The sequence below is a fragment of the Plectrocnemia conspersa genome, unplaced genomic scaffold (assembly GCF_051122295.1).
Source record: "Plectrocnemia conspersa isolate PC_06_02 unplaced genomic scaffold, ASM5112229v1 ptg000012l, whole genome shotgun sequence".
Lineage (NCBI taxonomy): Eukaryota > Metazoa > Arthropoda > Insecta > Trichoptera > Polycentropodidae > Plectrocnemia > Plectrocnemia conspersa.
Genome location: NW_028277176.1, coordinates 30422509 through 30439259, shown reverse-complemented (window position 1 = coordinate 30439259; position 16751 = coordinate 30422509). Strand labels below are relative to the sequence as shown.

Sequence of the window (16751 nt, the reverse complement as noted above, 5' to 3'; positions counted from 1 at the left end):
AAGTTGTTCAGTCTATCATTAAATGACATGCATTTTTCTGACCAAATTCAAGGGAAACGCTTTATTATCTAGAGTTCATAATAAGACTTTTTATAAAAATATTATGATTTATAATAAGTTAGAATGAAGTACATCTAAGCCGAATTTTGACCAATAGTAGAGCGAAAAAAACAATTGTCCCTTCTCAGAGCTCAAAAATTCACGTCAAAAGCTATAAATTCAAAAAAGGCAAATTCCCTCACCCTCCAATGCCGTCCCCGAGGTCTTCTGATTAAATTCTCGGTATCTTAAGCTTTCAAGTTTATTGCTAAACTTATTGACACGTCATAAAATAATTACTATCTTGGGTAAAAATTGATATTATCAATGTTCTGACAGACCACGTGGAACATAATGGTGTATGATAATTCTCCATTAAACAAATGAGACAAGGATGTTTATGTGTTACTTAATGCCGCGGTAGGGACATGGTGACGCTGCTATGGTTACAAAATATTTTTGCCAACCCTATGTCTGAATCAAAAAATGCTTACAAAATATTCTGCGTATGTAACTGACCTCTTGTAACTAGCAACGAAAGTGATCCCAGGAAAGCCACTCACGTGTGACGAGGACACAGGCTGAAACTCATCAATCAGAGCGGGATGGATGTATATGCACGGACAGGTATTCGCAGGGGTCACAAACTGTAGTAATCATCCTTAATTAATTTTATTCACAAACAAACACCATAAAAATTAACTCGTCGTATTATATAGCTTTTTGTTTGCGTCTCTCTCGAATACTCGGAACGAACGAGCGGTTAGGAATTCCTGTCGCGTGTTCGGCAACGTTGAACGACTTGTTCCATCCTTTTTCTTTCACTGACAAACGACAAAGATGGCAAAGTTATACATAAAAAATATTTGCGGCATGATTCTCGGGCGCGTGGTTTTATTGTTTTGATTTTTTTTCATATTCAAAATAACTTAATGCCCTCAAAGTGTCAGCAGAACATTTGGAAATACCTCGAAGTTATGTTTTGGAGCCATGTGTTACGACACACCATGTGATACCTACTTGGGATATAATTTATGACACTATGCTTTTTGAAAATACGATAAATTAAACCATTATACACATAACAGAATATTGGATTATAAATTAGCTGACGAAGCACTAAAAATGTTTTTTCGTGTATTTTTTATCAGAATTGGATTATTAGTGAATCAGATTAGTATTGATTAATTTTAAAGACACTTTTTTTACGTGATTTGTAAGTAGTACGTTGATATAATCGATATGATATATCATGTTTTTTTTAAATATTTTTCTTCCATCTTATGCAAGCAAATGATCAATTGATATTTCGCTCATATGTTTAAATTGAATGTTCATGTTTATGAATTAAATACTTGCAAATGATAAGTTGTAGGGAGCAAGGTGTGAAAAACATGGCGAGTGCTTTTTGTAAACCGAATCAAATTATTTTTATTGCGCCTTGTCGTTTTGATGGGTTGTGCTACAAAAACATTTTGCTGGATGTCTACTTTAAAATCAATTAATTGCTCTTATCAATGTATTGTAAATTAAGCAATTTTCCTCTTAATACAGGCAAAACTGTTGTTTGTTTGATTTGTAGTCAAAGAGACACTCGTTAACACAAGATACAATTGATTAAAAATCTTTCTGACATAATGCAGATATCTCAGTGGTTTTAAATATTTTTTCAACCTAATGTTTGTATCATAAATATTTGGTGTTAATCAGTCAATCAAAAAATATTTAGTACATAATTTTGTATTTCGCACCATTGAGTCAAATTAGTTAAAGTTACATCTCTACTATACATATTACAAATGCGTTGAATTTCTTAAGTTATTCCTAATATTAATACTAGTTTTGAATAATATAGAATTCATAAAAATATAAGTTTTATATAACATTTAGTATAACATAAGTTTTTGGATTATTATAGATGATATTAAATGTAGTACATATGAAGTTTGTTTAAAATTCTAAATTATAGGTAGAAAAAATTGAAGTTTCCAGTAAAAATAATGTTTGTTATTAGAATGATATATAGTTAATTTCTAGAATATGTAATTTATAGTAGATATTAGTTATTACCGTAATTAAAAAAAGATTTTAATTATCTTAGATAGTATTCAAAAATATTATTGCTGATTTCAGTTTGTTATTTATCTACTTATGATGGATTATTATAAACATTGAAATATAGTACATATGAGTTTTATTTAAAGTTCTAAATTATAGTTAGGAAAAAGTGAATTTTCCAGTAAAAAACAATATGTTTGTTACTAGAAAAATATAATTAATGGTAGATTTGGACTTTTATAAATTTCTGAGTTAAACTTAGACATAAATGACGTAATTAATAACAATAATTCAACCTATGTTTTGGGTTTATCTTAGTTAGTATTAAAAATATTATTGTACTATACAATTTGCTATTTATATATTTATTATGATTACGATAGACATTGATATACAAAACATAAGAGATGCATTAAATTATTAATCTGCTGTAGGTTTCATATTAAAAAAATTGTAAAATGTAAAATATTCACTAAAAAATATTGTGTTTTGTTATTTCAGTGATTTTTCATTTATTTTATTAAATTATTTTAGATATAGTAAAGAAAATGTTTTTTTTATGTTGTCTTCCTATTTACTATATACTTATGTTTAATTTAATAGACATTGATATACAGTACATATGAAGTTTTAGGCTTTAAATTATAACTATGGTTGAGTATCGTATTTTAATTTTTTAGCTATGAATGGTGAAGTCTTTAGTAAACAATATTATGTTTTGTTATCAAAATAAAAATATCACTAGCATATTTTATTATAAATATATTTTATTTTTAAGAAATTGATATGTAGTATGTATCAGATTTATTTAAAGCTGAGTTTTGCGCTTTAAATTATAACTATGGTTTTAGTGTATTATTAGAAGTTTTTAAGTATAAAATGTGAAGTTGAAAGTAAATAATTTTTTTTGATAATTTTTGTTACGTCGCTATTTTAGCTAATTTTTATTAATCTAATATATTACGACAATAAGCTTAATGCCTGCACTTCATTCTCTGGAAGATGTCCGAACCGAAGTTACAAATGAAGTCGGCCGAAACCTTCGACTTCGAGTAAGCGACCACACTGCCATAAATTTCATATGTTGTCCGGACGGCGGCCGTGATTGACAGCTGGCATATTTGCGCGCGATCGAAAAATGTACCATAAAATCGCAATTTTTAAATTGTCATTTTATTAAGTTTGCGTGGGCACTCACCAATACAATATCAGTGAAAACTTTTGGTCGTAAATATTCAATTTACGCAAAATCTTTTTCGGCTTTTTTAAAATACCATTAAGCATAAAAATGATACTTCAGAATACGAACACCACATCTGTGACTATCCTAGAATTTAGATTCTAAATATGAATTCGTTATGGTGTGACATTTATATAAACCGATCTAGGAAAATACATAAGGATATTCGAAACGATTTTTTTTAACAAAATTAAGTACCACTAATTACTTTTTAATTATTTAATTTTATATGAAAAAATATAATAACGATATCTGTTAGAAGAATATACTATCAAAAATATAATTAATCTCTTTTGGTGCCCTAAAATATTCAAAGATGCCAGTAAGAGTCTGTTCAAGTCTCCGATAAGCATGTGGTATTATAACTTGACCACGTGACTACGATGCAGCGCTCTACATACGTGTTGACCATAGGACACCTACGCGCATACTGAAATTGAACCGAGCTACTCGTTCTATCTCAGTTTGCAAAAAACCATATCATTATCTCTCTCACTGTCGTCACTTAGCACGCAAGAGAGCGAAAGGGGAAGTATCTCACCGCTCGCGCTCGAAAGAGCAGCTCCAACTTCGGTTCTTTTGACTTCGGTCCGTTTGCCGACAATGTTCGGAAGCGCTCGAAGCTAGCCAAGTCGTCTGAATTACCCCCACTTTATCTTCCGTTTTCGGTAACCTTGGACAACTTCCGAGAGATTTTAGAGCAGGCAGAACCGAACTCGACCGAAGTAACCCCGAATTAACCCACTATATTTTCCGTCCTTGGCCAACTTTGGCCAACTTCTAGAGAGTGTAGTGCAGGCATAAAAACCACTATTTTAAGCCGATGGTCTAACAAGGCATTTCAATTTAACATTGACCCATTTGCGAAGAAATATCGATTTTGGTTTAATCAATTTTTCTGGTAAAATACATTCAATTCATAGACACAATTAAATTATATTTTGATGGTTTATCATATAAATTAAAAAAATATCTGAAATTATCAATTTGCTTATTTATTTATTTTATTAATTTATTTAGCTTAATGTAGCTAATTTTACACTAAACAATTTTTAACTAAACATAGATATAATATATAACATAAACAGAAAATAAAAAATCATCTTTCTTGTACATTATAAATATAGAAAGCTTTCGGTTAATTTATACTACGCTTAAGTAAATAATGTATTACAGTATAAGCTCATATCATTGACTGCTCGAATAGTCCTCTATCAATCGCGAGTTTAATTTTTTAGATTATATTAAGCTTTACTTAAGAAACTTAAGTAATCAATATTTATCTTATCACTTTTGATCGGAGCTTTTAATTTATTGTTTTGATTTGTATGTAGCACATGAACTTGATATAAATCGATCAATGGACTCGTGCGTCATACCAAATATCAACTGTTATATAAATAAAGTATTATGGACATGGAATATGGTACTTTTTAATGTGTACATACACGAGCTTCACGTCTTATCCGAATTCCCACGAGGTGGGCGTAGTTCAAGGCCGTGGCTTCCGAGGAAACTGCTCAGGTGGTACGATTCGATCGCTCATGACCACGCTCTTCTCTTTCTTCACCGGAGACGCCATGTTGAGCTTCTTCCCCGCCAGTCACCATTCGAGTTCCATCGCGAGCGGTCACCGCTGTTGCCATTACGAACGTTAAAAGCCCATATTGTGCTTGACAACCTTGAAAAAAAAACATACTACCACTCTTCCTGGTACATCTTCGAATTCCATTGAGCTCGTACGTGATCCGCCGTTTGTAAATGTCTCACAATACACACGCACAGGTGTGTCCGTTTAACTTTTACCTGCGTTCTTCTTCTACCACAAGTGGAATCTTTTGCTGTGGCTCCCCCAGTCTCGGTCGCGAGCCCTAGCCATAAAGTCGTGCTTCTCGTCGTTTTTGTGTCGTGTACCTCAAGATCGAAGTGCGTGTTTGTCGAAGAAGAAGAATAAGTAAATGGTGCGCGATGAAGCATTGCCGTTTTCATTTTTCGGCTCTATCCTTTGTTACGTCCGTGGGAATTCTCGGTCCGGTTCCTAGCGAGCCTCCAGATCCGTGGGAATTGTTAGAATGTTGCACGTCGATTGTAAATAAGGTCGTTTTAGGTCTTCAGGCTTTCGATGCGACGTTCGCATTAGGGACTCAAGTGTTTAAGTGGTTTTTTTTTGTATTAGAATACACTTGCTTCTAAATGCACACGTGTATTGAAATCACTCGAGTGAAACGAATATATTTTATTTAACACAGTATACAACAATCTTATAAACGCGTACTAAAAATATCTAGTTGGTATCTAACATTAGAATCAAATATGATCGAAATTAATGTAGGTAGTTTTATAATTAAAATTTTTTCTCAATTTATTCTGTAAAATATGTATACGTGTGTACATAATAAAAAATACTTATTTTTAGCATTTTTAGTAGAGAGATTATCATTGTTTTTAGTAAGCAAAAACAGACAGGTATTCAGACATTATTCGTAGTTGTCTTATTATATCCATAGGTAATTTGTTTTCAAAAGAACCATTGGTCAATATTAATTTAGAATTAAATACATTTTAAATCAAAGAATAACATCAACTATGACACTATAACAATAATAATACCACAAAGATAAGATACCCAATGATATTTAGTGCATAAGTAGACTATTTAAAAGTAAATTGTAATGGGTGCGATTTAGCAGGGAATTATTTAAAGAGATATGTGAATTTAAATAAATAATTTGTTCCACAAAACGATTTTTTTGTGCATTTATGTAAGCTTCGGAGAAAGATTCGTTGCAGAGAATTATTCATGGGGTGTTCACTGTTCTGACCAATACTCTCTCTCCCCTAATCTGTCCTACGGTAATGCACCAACAACTTTTTATATGTAACAGCTATTTTATATATTGCTCATTTAAATTGCCCTCAATTATAATTATTGTGTGCGTAAATAAATATATTTTTTATTGTAATACTCAAGTTTTCAAAGGCTTTCTACTAAAATTGTTTAGTTCACAAAAATTAAAACTTATGCTTCAACTTAATTATTGATTATATATTTTATCTTGAAGAGTATTAAAAAATACTTTTTATTTACAATTTACTTTTGAACATAATGGACAATGATATGTACTACATATGGGGTTTATTTTCATGTTATTATAATTATATTATAATTCAATATCAAAAACTTTAAATTTATTGATTATGATTATTGTAAGCTCTTTTAAAAAAATTATAAAAATGAGTTTTATGTTATACCAAAGGAAAGAATTGAAAAGCGTCGATTTTTACCGTATTTTCAATAAGTGGGGAAAATACAGTAAGTGATCAGTATATGTAATCTTAGGTAAATGAGTGTCTTTAAGTTCTCAAAAGTTTCCTACAAAAATTGTAAAGTTTAAAAAAATAAAGCTTATGCTTTAGCTTAATATTAAATATAGATAATAGATGATTAGTGTTTATATGTTTTTTTTAAATATCTTGGATAGTATTAAAAAAAACTACTATTTAACATAATAGAAAATGATGTACATATGAGGTTTATTTAAATTTTGGGTTCTAAATTAAAAATATGCTGTAGCTCAAACCATACTTTTAATAGAACTTGTTAAAAGCTCTAAATTGTAAACTTTTTAAAAAATATTGTACCAAAGCATTGAAAATTTTCAATGAGTGGGACTTAATAACCGTCAGTGTTCGTATTATTATCTTATCTGCGTGGCAAAAAAATAATTATATTATTAACGTAATTTAAGTTTCATTATTTTCATACGACTGCAAATTAAATGTATCGATATTAGCAAAAAGCTATTTACAGATTACATATAAATGTAATTATCTTATCTTTGTGGCAAAAATATGTAATTGTCTTACAGTGTTTTTTAATACTGGCTAATTTAGTATCTTTAAATTATTATTATTTAGCGGATAAAATAAAAAGTATCGATAATTACAAATCTTAGAAAACATCAATTATCTTATCTTTGTGGCAAAAATATGAAATTTTTATATAGTGTATTCTAACATTTTAGATTTTCGTTTTTAATTAGTATTATTGTTTATTTATGTTTAGATAGTAAAAAATAATTAAATCATAAAGGAACCAAAAATAATATACACGTCAACAAAAAGCGATTTAGCAAAAAGCTTATTACAGATTAATATAGCACTTTAGCGATTATTAAACTGTTATAATCTGGTTTAAAAAACTGGTTTAAATTTATTGATTTGAAAAAAATACAACAATTGATCAGTTTATGTAATATTTGATATATTAATATTTTTAATATTATTTATTTTATTTTAACCTTACATAAAAAAACTTTTAAATCATATAAAAATATTTTTTTAATATAGGCCTTATTAAAATTATTTTTAATAGGCAATATTAAAGTTTGCCCATCAATGATTTTATCAATTCAGGGTCTTACAAACACAGTTTCGTGAAAGAAGACCATTCGCCGTGTCATCACGCTATTCCTATGTACTAAAGTCGTCAATTAACTCCTCGATCGCATTCATGATAATTATCCCCTCGCAGATAATAACAGATTTCACGATAACTCGGTCGTCTCTTACCAACGTCGTTTTCTTTTCACCTCTCTTGTTTTTTTTTTTTTCTTATTATTGAAAACCATTCTAGATATTCCTCGGGCAAGACTCACGACTAGAAGAACACGCCCTTGGCGCACTGCACGTGTAATCTATACACCCAAGAATGTCGGTTTATCGCCAGTCTGACGACGACGATTACGTTAAGAATATTGGAAACTGGCGGCGTCTAACGACCAGTCCACTAAAAACAGCCTCTGACATTCCTGGTTGGCCACTAACTACTATCTCGCCGGAATTAACTGTAAACCCGGTGCACCGACTAGCCTGTCCCAATGGCACCCATGCAATGTTTGTGTCCAATTGCGAAAGTCCGTTACGCTATATAGTCAGGTCACCGGATCACAAATGACAATTATAGAGAATCTCACTAGATCGAGCTCTAAATCGTCGAAAGGTCAGACCGTTAAGCCATTAAAATTCAGACGAATTTCTAAAATTTCCATCGAATAGTAATAAAAATAACGAGGAAGCTCAGGATTAAGGAAATCGTTATGATTTTATGAGCATCTAATTAGTGATACATTCATATTTTTTTCAATAATGTTTCTCAATATTTTTGCATAGAAAATGTTTGTTTTTTAATCATTCCTCAAAGACTTTTCATTACATATAAATATCTCTTTACTTACAGTCAGTAAAAGTTTTTTTAATAGAACTACTTAATAGTTTGATTTAATAAAGCATTGAGTTAATTCAAAACACGAACTAGTTTATGTGTATTTTTTCGAAAGCGGTGTAACTGACTCTCTTGGAATAAATAGACCAATAGATGTACGATACGGTAGTGTCTACCTGACTTAATGAATCTTTCGTTATATATTTTATTTAATTTATTACTATTAATAATCTATTTGTGAAACGTATAGTTGTAGATATATCTAAATAATCGTTTTAATTCAAGCTAAAACCTCGCTTTTTTGTTACTGTAACTTATTCTTCAACTATCTAATTTGTAAACTTATGGCATCATGCTTAGGTAATAACAATATAAGAATAAATGTCGAATAAATAGTTAAGTGATAGTTCTGATAGTAATAAAAATTACACTATATAATAAGATAACAGCCAACAGTTTTTTACCCATACAAATATAATTTATTCGTAGTACGAAATTAATTTTAACAAGTAAATATAACAGCTAACTGCTCGATCATATTGTTATATTGAATAACATTAAACAGTGAGTTACAATAATATTTATATTTATAGATTATGAATATAAAAAAATGTTTTACATGTAAGTGTGTATTAGTTAGGGTACTTTTTTATTTGTCTGCATAATCTCTTCTTATATTTAAAGATGCCAGTATCTCGGTGATAAAGTATTAGTCAAGCTTTTAAAAATATATGTCTACTTTTACTATTAACTCCTTGTTTATCTTATAATGTTTCATCAATAATAAATTCTTTTAGTTGTGGTTAAAGATAGAAATCGTGAATATGAAGAATGAAAACGTAATTAGATGTAAAGATAATGTATTTTTAGAGAGTTGTCGTGGTGGAACTATATATAATATAAATTGTGCCTAGTAATTTGTTTTAAAAAACAAAAAGATCACCACTATTATATATTTACCCATTCTGAAATAATCCACTAAAAATTTCCTTAGTATCACTAAAAATTGAAGCCGATGGACCGTCTTTAAACTTATTTGGTAGTATATCTTATATCTTAGTTAACTGTTTAGATTGCTTATTGAACTTTAAATCAGTGGTAAAAAATGGTTAGTGTTGTATTATTTTTTAATGAACCGTATCATTGCACTTTAACTTAAATAGTTTCCACTATAAATTGGATACTTTCTACTGTTAATTTAATATATTTTTGGTTAATTATTTTAGGTTCGGTTTTGGTTTGAACAGCAAATTGACGTTTCGCAATTGTCAACATATGTAAAGATAAACCGCACTACTTAAGTGCAAAGTATAAAATTTATAGTGAAAACTATTTAAACTGAAGTGCAATTAATTCACATCTTTTTCTATTTTCCTTAAGTTCAATACATCCAAAGATGCCATTATCTTGATGAAAATGTGTAATTTGTCCTGCTCTTGAAAATAAACGTTTTCTTTGACTATTAGCTCTTCTTTTATCTTAAATCTTTAATCAATAACGAATCCTTTTAGCTGTGAGATCAGATTAAAGTCGTGAATATGCGGAATGGAAGAGTCTAAGAATTTTGGCAGTAGTTCTTATCGATAATTGAGGCATAGCGTTGTCGTGGTAGAATATTATATATCAGTTTGTGTTCTAATGGTGGCTCGTATTTTTAAAAATTAATTAAAACATTAAAATCGTGACGGAGTCGTCGCAGTCGGAATGCTCGGTAACAAGCGCTCCCATTGCTACGGCACCGCCACGATTATATTGCTTTTGACGTGGATTTTTGACTTCTGAGAAGTGATAATTGTTTTTTGCGCTCTTCTATTGGCCGATATTCGGTTTAGATATGTCTTATTTAATTCGTAATATTATTATAAAAAGTAGTGTGCGCGATAGATATCCTAGCACTCACATTACAACGGCAACGGAACGATTTTATTGCTTTTGACGTGAATTTTTGAGGGTTCGGATATTTTTTTTGCGCTCTTTTATTGATCAAAATACGGTTTAGATGTACTTTATTTAATTTTCACTCCTTGAAAGTCTTAATATTATTATAAAAACTGCAACGGCACGATTTTTTTGCTTTTGATGTAGAATTTTGATAATTTTTTTTGCGCTCTCCTATTGGTCAAAGTTTGGTTTAGATGTGCTTCATTTGATTTTCACTTATTGTTAGTTGCAATATTGTTATAAATAGTTTTAATATGAACGTTAAATAGCACCTCTCCTTGAATTTGGCCAGAAAAATGCATGTCATTTAATGAAATAATATAAATCCTAATGAAATTGGAATATTAAAAAAATTAATACTGATTTTTATAATCATTCGCGTAATCTCACTAAAGTTCAAGACATCCGAAAAAATGTAATTTGTCCGGCTCTCGAAAATAAACATCTACTTTGAGGAATGAAAAAGTAATAAGAGATAAAAAAATGTATTTTGTCTGTAGTTTTTTAGACGAATGAGTCGGAGCGTTGTCGTGGTGGAACATTATATATTTTCTTTGTGTTTAAATGATAGTTGTAATTTGTTTAAAATAACACAGAGATCATCACTGTTTGTTATCGTTTTCTAAAATGATGCTCTAATAAATTTTCCTTAGCATCTCTTAGGACTTCTACTTAAATTTATCTTTAAGTTATATTTGATAATGCAGACAGTCTATATCTTCAATGTTTCTGATATTCGCTCACGTGTCCCTCAATAACATAGCATTTACTTTATCATTATGTTATGCAGTAACTAATACTCAATTCGTTGACTACGCGATGATTCAATTTATCCATTTAATATAAATAGATAAACACGAGTTATCCAAACTATTGTCAAAACCAAGAATTATTATAAAATTTAATTATTTTTTCTTACACGTCACACTTAGCCGTAATATTACAAAATAAAGTATAACAAACAATTACATAAGCTAGAAAAATCATAATTCATTTTCATGTTGAGTCATGTTTCTTTAAAACTCCATAATTAAAATCTCTTATCTTATATAAATACTCATAAAATATCAAAGGTGTGAGAAAACAATAAATTTTGATAATAATAAAATACGGTAAAAAAACACATTTTATTTTTTTGTGTCACTAAAATATATAAACCAATGCATTATAAGTGCTACACCTATCAAGCAATCAATCCCACTAATTAAACTCAATCCAACACATACATACGCCATTTAAATACATAGGTAGTAATTTTATATCCTGTCTTACTTCACCGACAGTCGACATTAGATACCATTAAGTAACATTACGAATGCGACGAGAAATCGCAAACCATTATTTGTTAAGACAATTCAATATATTTTTTACACACAATTACAAATCAATACCGTTCGATTCTCGCTCACAATAGAATTGCTTAAAAAAATCTTTCATTAATTAATAATACGCCTGGATTGAGAACCGCTGCATTCTGATAGGGGAAGGGGGGCTACCTGCGGTGGCACGCACCGGACCGAGTTCAGTATCGTAAACGCGTTGCGTACCTGTATACCTGTGTGTAATTTATTTTGGTTCGATTGTCAGAAAAGTTTGCAAGTCCTGGATAATCAGAGGTTATTAATCGCAGTGCATCCGCGAATTACTAACTGTGCCGATTGTGCTGTCATGTGAAGTGTAATTAGTGACGGAACAAAAGATTTCCGCGGGTATAGAGATGAAGATACAGCGTTTCGAGTGCCCTCTTCTCTCGGATATCTCTTTCGAGTGACTCACAAGGAGGACTCTCGAGGCTCGAGAGTAAAAAATGAGGAACGAAGGACTCAAGATGCGTTTGCTGAAACAGTATTGGTGAGTAGGAGGGATTGTCTGTATTCATATTAGAAAAGTCGCTGTCGATGCTAATCGTTTCCAAATGAGTCGATTTTTGCCTCTCTTCCTATTCTTACATTATTCTGATGAACTTATTGATCCACATGACAATTTTTGGTCATATTTATCAAGTACCGGAAGTCTTTGGTTGATTATGTATATGACAATATATTTTTGATTGCTTAGAAACCATTGAAATGTCTCCATTCAGTTATTGTCGATTAACAACTTCATTATATGATACATCTTAATTATGTTGCTTAGAATGTTGCATAGAATATGACAATAAATTTTGGATTTTTTGAGCAGTCTTTTTTAATAAAATTTTATCATTTCTCTGAGACTGCATTTTGAGACTACATATTACATTAGGTTTTGCACTGATTTTTTTGTAGAGATTTTTATATATTTTCACACTGATTTAAAATTTGTCGTTTCTGCTTCTATTTATAAGTATTATATTAAAAAATCATTATTGAATTACCTTCTTATTATATATAATATTAAATTCATTTAAATGATTTTATTTATGGATTTTTAGTGTAGAAAGAGTAAAATTATCAGTATAAAAATCGCTTCCGAAAATATGTATTTTTGCATTGATAAAATCTATTGCTGTCTTTCAATTTTTTTTTGTTGCTGAAGTAGATTTAATGATTTCTCTGAAATTGCATTTAATAAAATAGGTGTAAAATATAAGTTTTTAATGTAAACAATAATTGTTGTACATTAAACGATACATTTACTATTTTTTATATTTAACCGTAAAAAATTATAAATATGGACACGTGAAAGTTTTTAATCATAAATAATTTCTTTGTGCTGATTTTTTTTACTGATTTATTTTATCATTTCTACTAAAACAAATATTTAAAAATGATATTGTGATAATATAAAACTTATTTTTAGATCAGTCATAAGTTGTTGGTTCAAGTCGATAGTGTAAAGTAAAGTTATCCACTGATTTGCTTATTTTATGTTTAATAAAATTATTATTATGCGCTACGACTATAATAATTAAGAATTATTTAGGAATGCATTTTTATAATTTATTATTGAATAATACATATTTCCATTACATATTAAATTTGAAAAAATATGGATGGAGTGAAAAATATATAATTTTCAATACACAAATCGCTATAAAAGAATATGTATTTTTATAAAAATCTATTGCTATCGTTAGTTTTTTGCTAAAGTCGATTTTATTATTTATTTAATATTTTAAAACAATTTTTTGAGAAGTGTTAAGTAATGCGCTATTTTTTTTGTAAAGATGTTTATTTTTACAAAACGTTTTTTTAACACTAATTTATAAAATAAATCGTTTCTGCTTCGACAAATAATAAAAAATCATTCTTTGATACAGTTTTATGATTTATTATTATGTATTATATATTTTAGCAGCATTTTTAAATCTAGATTTTTATAATAGAAAAAAATATTTTTTAGTACAAAAATCGCTACATAGTTTTTTTTTGTTAAAAACTATTGCTATCGTTAGTTTTTTGATAAAGTCGATATCATCATTTTTTGAAATTACATTTTATTACATATTCTTGCAAAGTGTAAATATATGCACTATTTATTGTAAAGATGTTTAGCATAATTTTTTAACAGTGATTTAAAAAAAACATTCCTTAAACAATTTTATGATTTATTTTATCGAATAAGATTTATTATTACATATTATTTATTTAAAGCTGAATTTTTATGGTATAAAAATCGCTACAAAAAATGTATTTTTTTAAAAACAACCTATCGTTAGTTTTTTTTTGCTAAAGTCAATTTTATTATTTCTTTAAGATTTTTTGTGTAGAGTTATATATTTTTGTAACATTTTTATATTTATTTTTTTCAACTCTGATTTGTTTATTAAAAGTTGCTTCGCAAATAATTAAAACTCATTCTTAAAACAGTTTTTTGATTTATTGTGATTAACCCATACGTCACGGTGCCTCGAAATGAAAAATGACATCCGATGGGGTCGCTAAACTCCCCCAAACATTTCAAGTCAAAATATTGATGAATTCTTCATCAAATATATTTAAAAATGGATAATTCTAAGTATAAAATTTGTTATTCATGATAAGCTTCATCATCTGGTCAATATTTAGGATTTTTTAATTAATCATTACGACGCAAAAAGCGACGACGTAAACGCCGAGATTTCGCTGCAGACTAGCTTTGCAGGTATACGAATGACCGCCGCGCGCTCGGTACATAAAACTACGGAGTAACCCAAAAAAATAAACAAGTATTTCATTTATTTATTATTTCAATTTTTGAAATAAAAAATTGTTGCAACATTTATGTTGTTAATATACAAAAAAGTCAATATATAAATACTATTTTGAAATTAAAATATAAATTTGAAAAAATAAAACACATTTATTTTATAAACACAAAAAAATTCTAGTGTAACACTAAAAAATATGTTTATCTTATACATATATATATTAACATTTTATATTAATTTCAAATTTGTAAAAACTTTTTTCAAGCACACCTTTCTTTCGGATTGTGATATTTTGTGCAAATGATTATCTATAAAAGTGAGAAATGACATTTTTGCTAATACGAGTTTATTGATATATAATTCAATTGCAATCAAATATTCACTCACCATTGTAATTTTCTGCACCGTAATGGGAAATCTTCCAGGCAAACTGAATTCTTATCCATAAGTTTTTTATGTGTATCGTGCTAATAATTTAAAAATAATAACTCGAAAAAATTCTCATTTTCTAAAAAAATGTGTCATTTCTGAGATTCGGTACTTCCAGTGAGCCAGTAATATCTGACGGGAGATAATATTTACTCAAAAAAATATGTTATGATTTCCTTATAACAGGATAGAAAAAAATACAATATAATCTTACTAATCTGACAATCTTAAAATTCTCAGTAATCCAATATTATCTAATGGTTAATGGTAAGATAAATTTTTAGTGTTTTGTACTTTTTATATATGTACATCGTATTTTTTATTTTCTGTAATTTGACTTCATTTCTAAATAAACTCTTTTACATTGGCATTCGTGTCCTTGCCAACAGTTAGAGGGCGAAATATTTCTCTGATTGCGGCTATAAAAATTGAAGGAATTGGCTAGAGAATCATTCAAATCGATTAAATTTGGTGGACGTTATGCATGTATATGTACACGAGTATGTAGCCACAGTTACTTTGGCAAATTGTAATAAATATTATATGAATACATATAAGAAATAACCTGCAGCTGCTCGGAAAAATAAACTATAAATTGTGATTATGTACACGTGAGTACAATAAAATGCATTTATTAAAAAATATTTTCTCTGGTCAAACGATCATCAAATCTGAGCATCGAAAATCTATCTCTAGTCATGGCCGCTGAATAAAAATATTGTTTGAACAGTTCGCTTGTTGTCCATAATTCTTTGAACTGTATTTTACCCCCATTCAATCCTCCAGAAGATAATAGGATGCCTATAAACGCTTCAACTTCAATACGATTTACGGGAGAAATGTCTTTTTTGAAATGTATTATCAATATCGATATCGCTATCGTATTTGCTACTACTCTCGTCAGAATCTTGCAAAATTCTTAGCAACTCTTCGTCAGTTACAAGCCGATCAGCCATTTTACAATTTCAAAAGTAACGTGAGAAATAAAATAACAATAACGATCGAATTTGGCGGTTCAATTCGTACTGTATGTTTTTTTGGGGAACGGTGTAGTTTGCGATAAAGCGTTGAAAGAACCGCGTGGAGGGGGCGCCGCGCGAAATTCTTAGAAGGCGAATTTCTCTTAAAACTGACTCAGGTATACAAATCACGCGGCGACAGTAGCGATTAGAGTTGATTTTATTTTTTTCTCGCGATTGGAGATAATAAAGTACAATGATTATTTTTAATATTAATTCTTTAAACTATTTTTGACAAATACAAAAAGTTTGCGACAAATAGGATTTATATTAAATAAGTTATTTGAGAAAAACCAAAAAGTTGGGGGAGTCAATAGACCCCACAGGCACGGAAGGGTTAAATAGGTCTTTTTAATTCATATTCAAATATTAATTTTAGTTTTTGCTTAATTTTTTACTCATTTTAAATTTTTAGAGTGAAAAATATTTTTTAGTATAAAAATCACTATAAAATATATGTATTATTTTTGGTTAAATCTATTGCTATTGTTAGTTTTTTTGTTCAAGTCGATTTTATCATCTCTCTGTGATTACATTTTATAACATTTTTTTTGAAAAGTGTAAATTTATGCACTTTTTTTCAATTTTTCAACACTGATTTATAAAAAATGAGCATTTCTGCTTCGACAATTTTTTTTTTCATGTTCAGTTTTTAAATAAAACTTATTATTTTATATTACTTATTTTTAG

At 29.0% G+C, this 16751-nt stretch overlaps 1 protein-coding gene across 12 annotated transcripts in view; it reads left to right on the top strand.

The window, feature by feature from the left end:
• The window catches only part of sdt (MAGUK p55 family member stardust), a 155582-nt gene that overhangs the window by 76652 nt on the left and 62179 nt on the right, over positions 1-16751 (top strand). For 2 of the 12 annotated variants that reach the window (XM_088199138.1, XM_088199133.1), the window contains exons 1-2: positions 4939-5291; positions 12090-12353. The exons of 6 other annotated variants lie outside the window; for them this stretch is intronic. In XM_088199138.1, coding sequence (XP_088055264.1) covers positions 12310-12353 — 44 coding nt within the window. In that variant the 5' untranslated portion in view covers positions 4939-5291; positions 12090-12309. Of the gene's footprint in view, positions 1-4938; positions 5299-12025; positions 12354-16751 lie in introns of those variants that run through there. 4 more of the 12 variants (XM_088199136.1, XM_088199132.1, XM_088199139.1 and 1 more) reach the window with 3 other exon arrangements.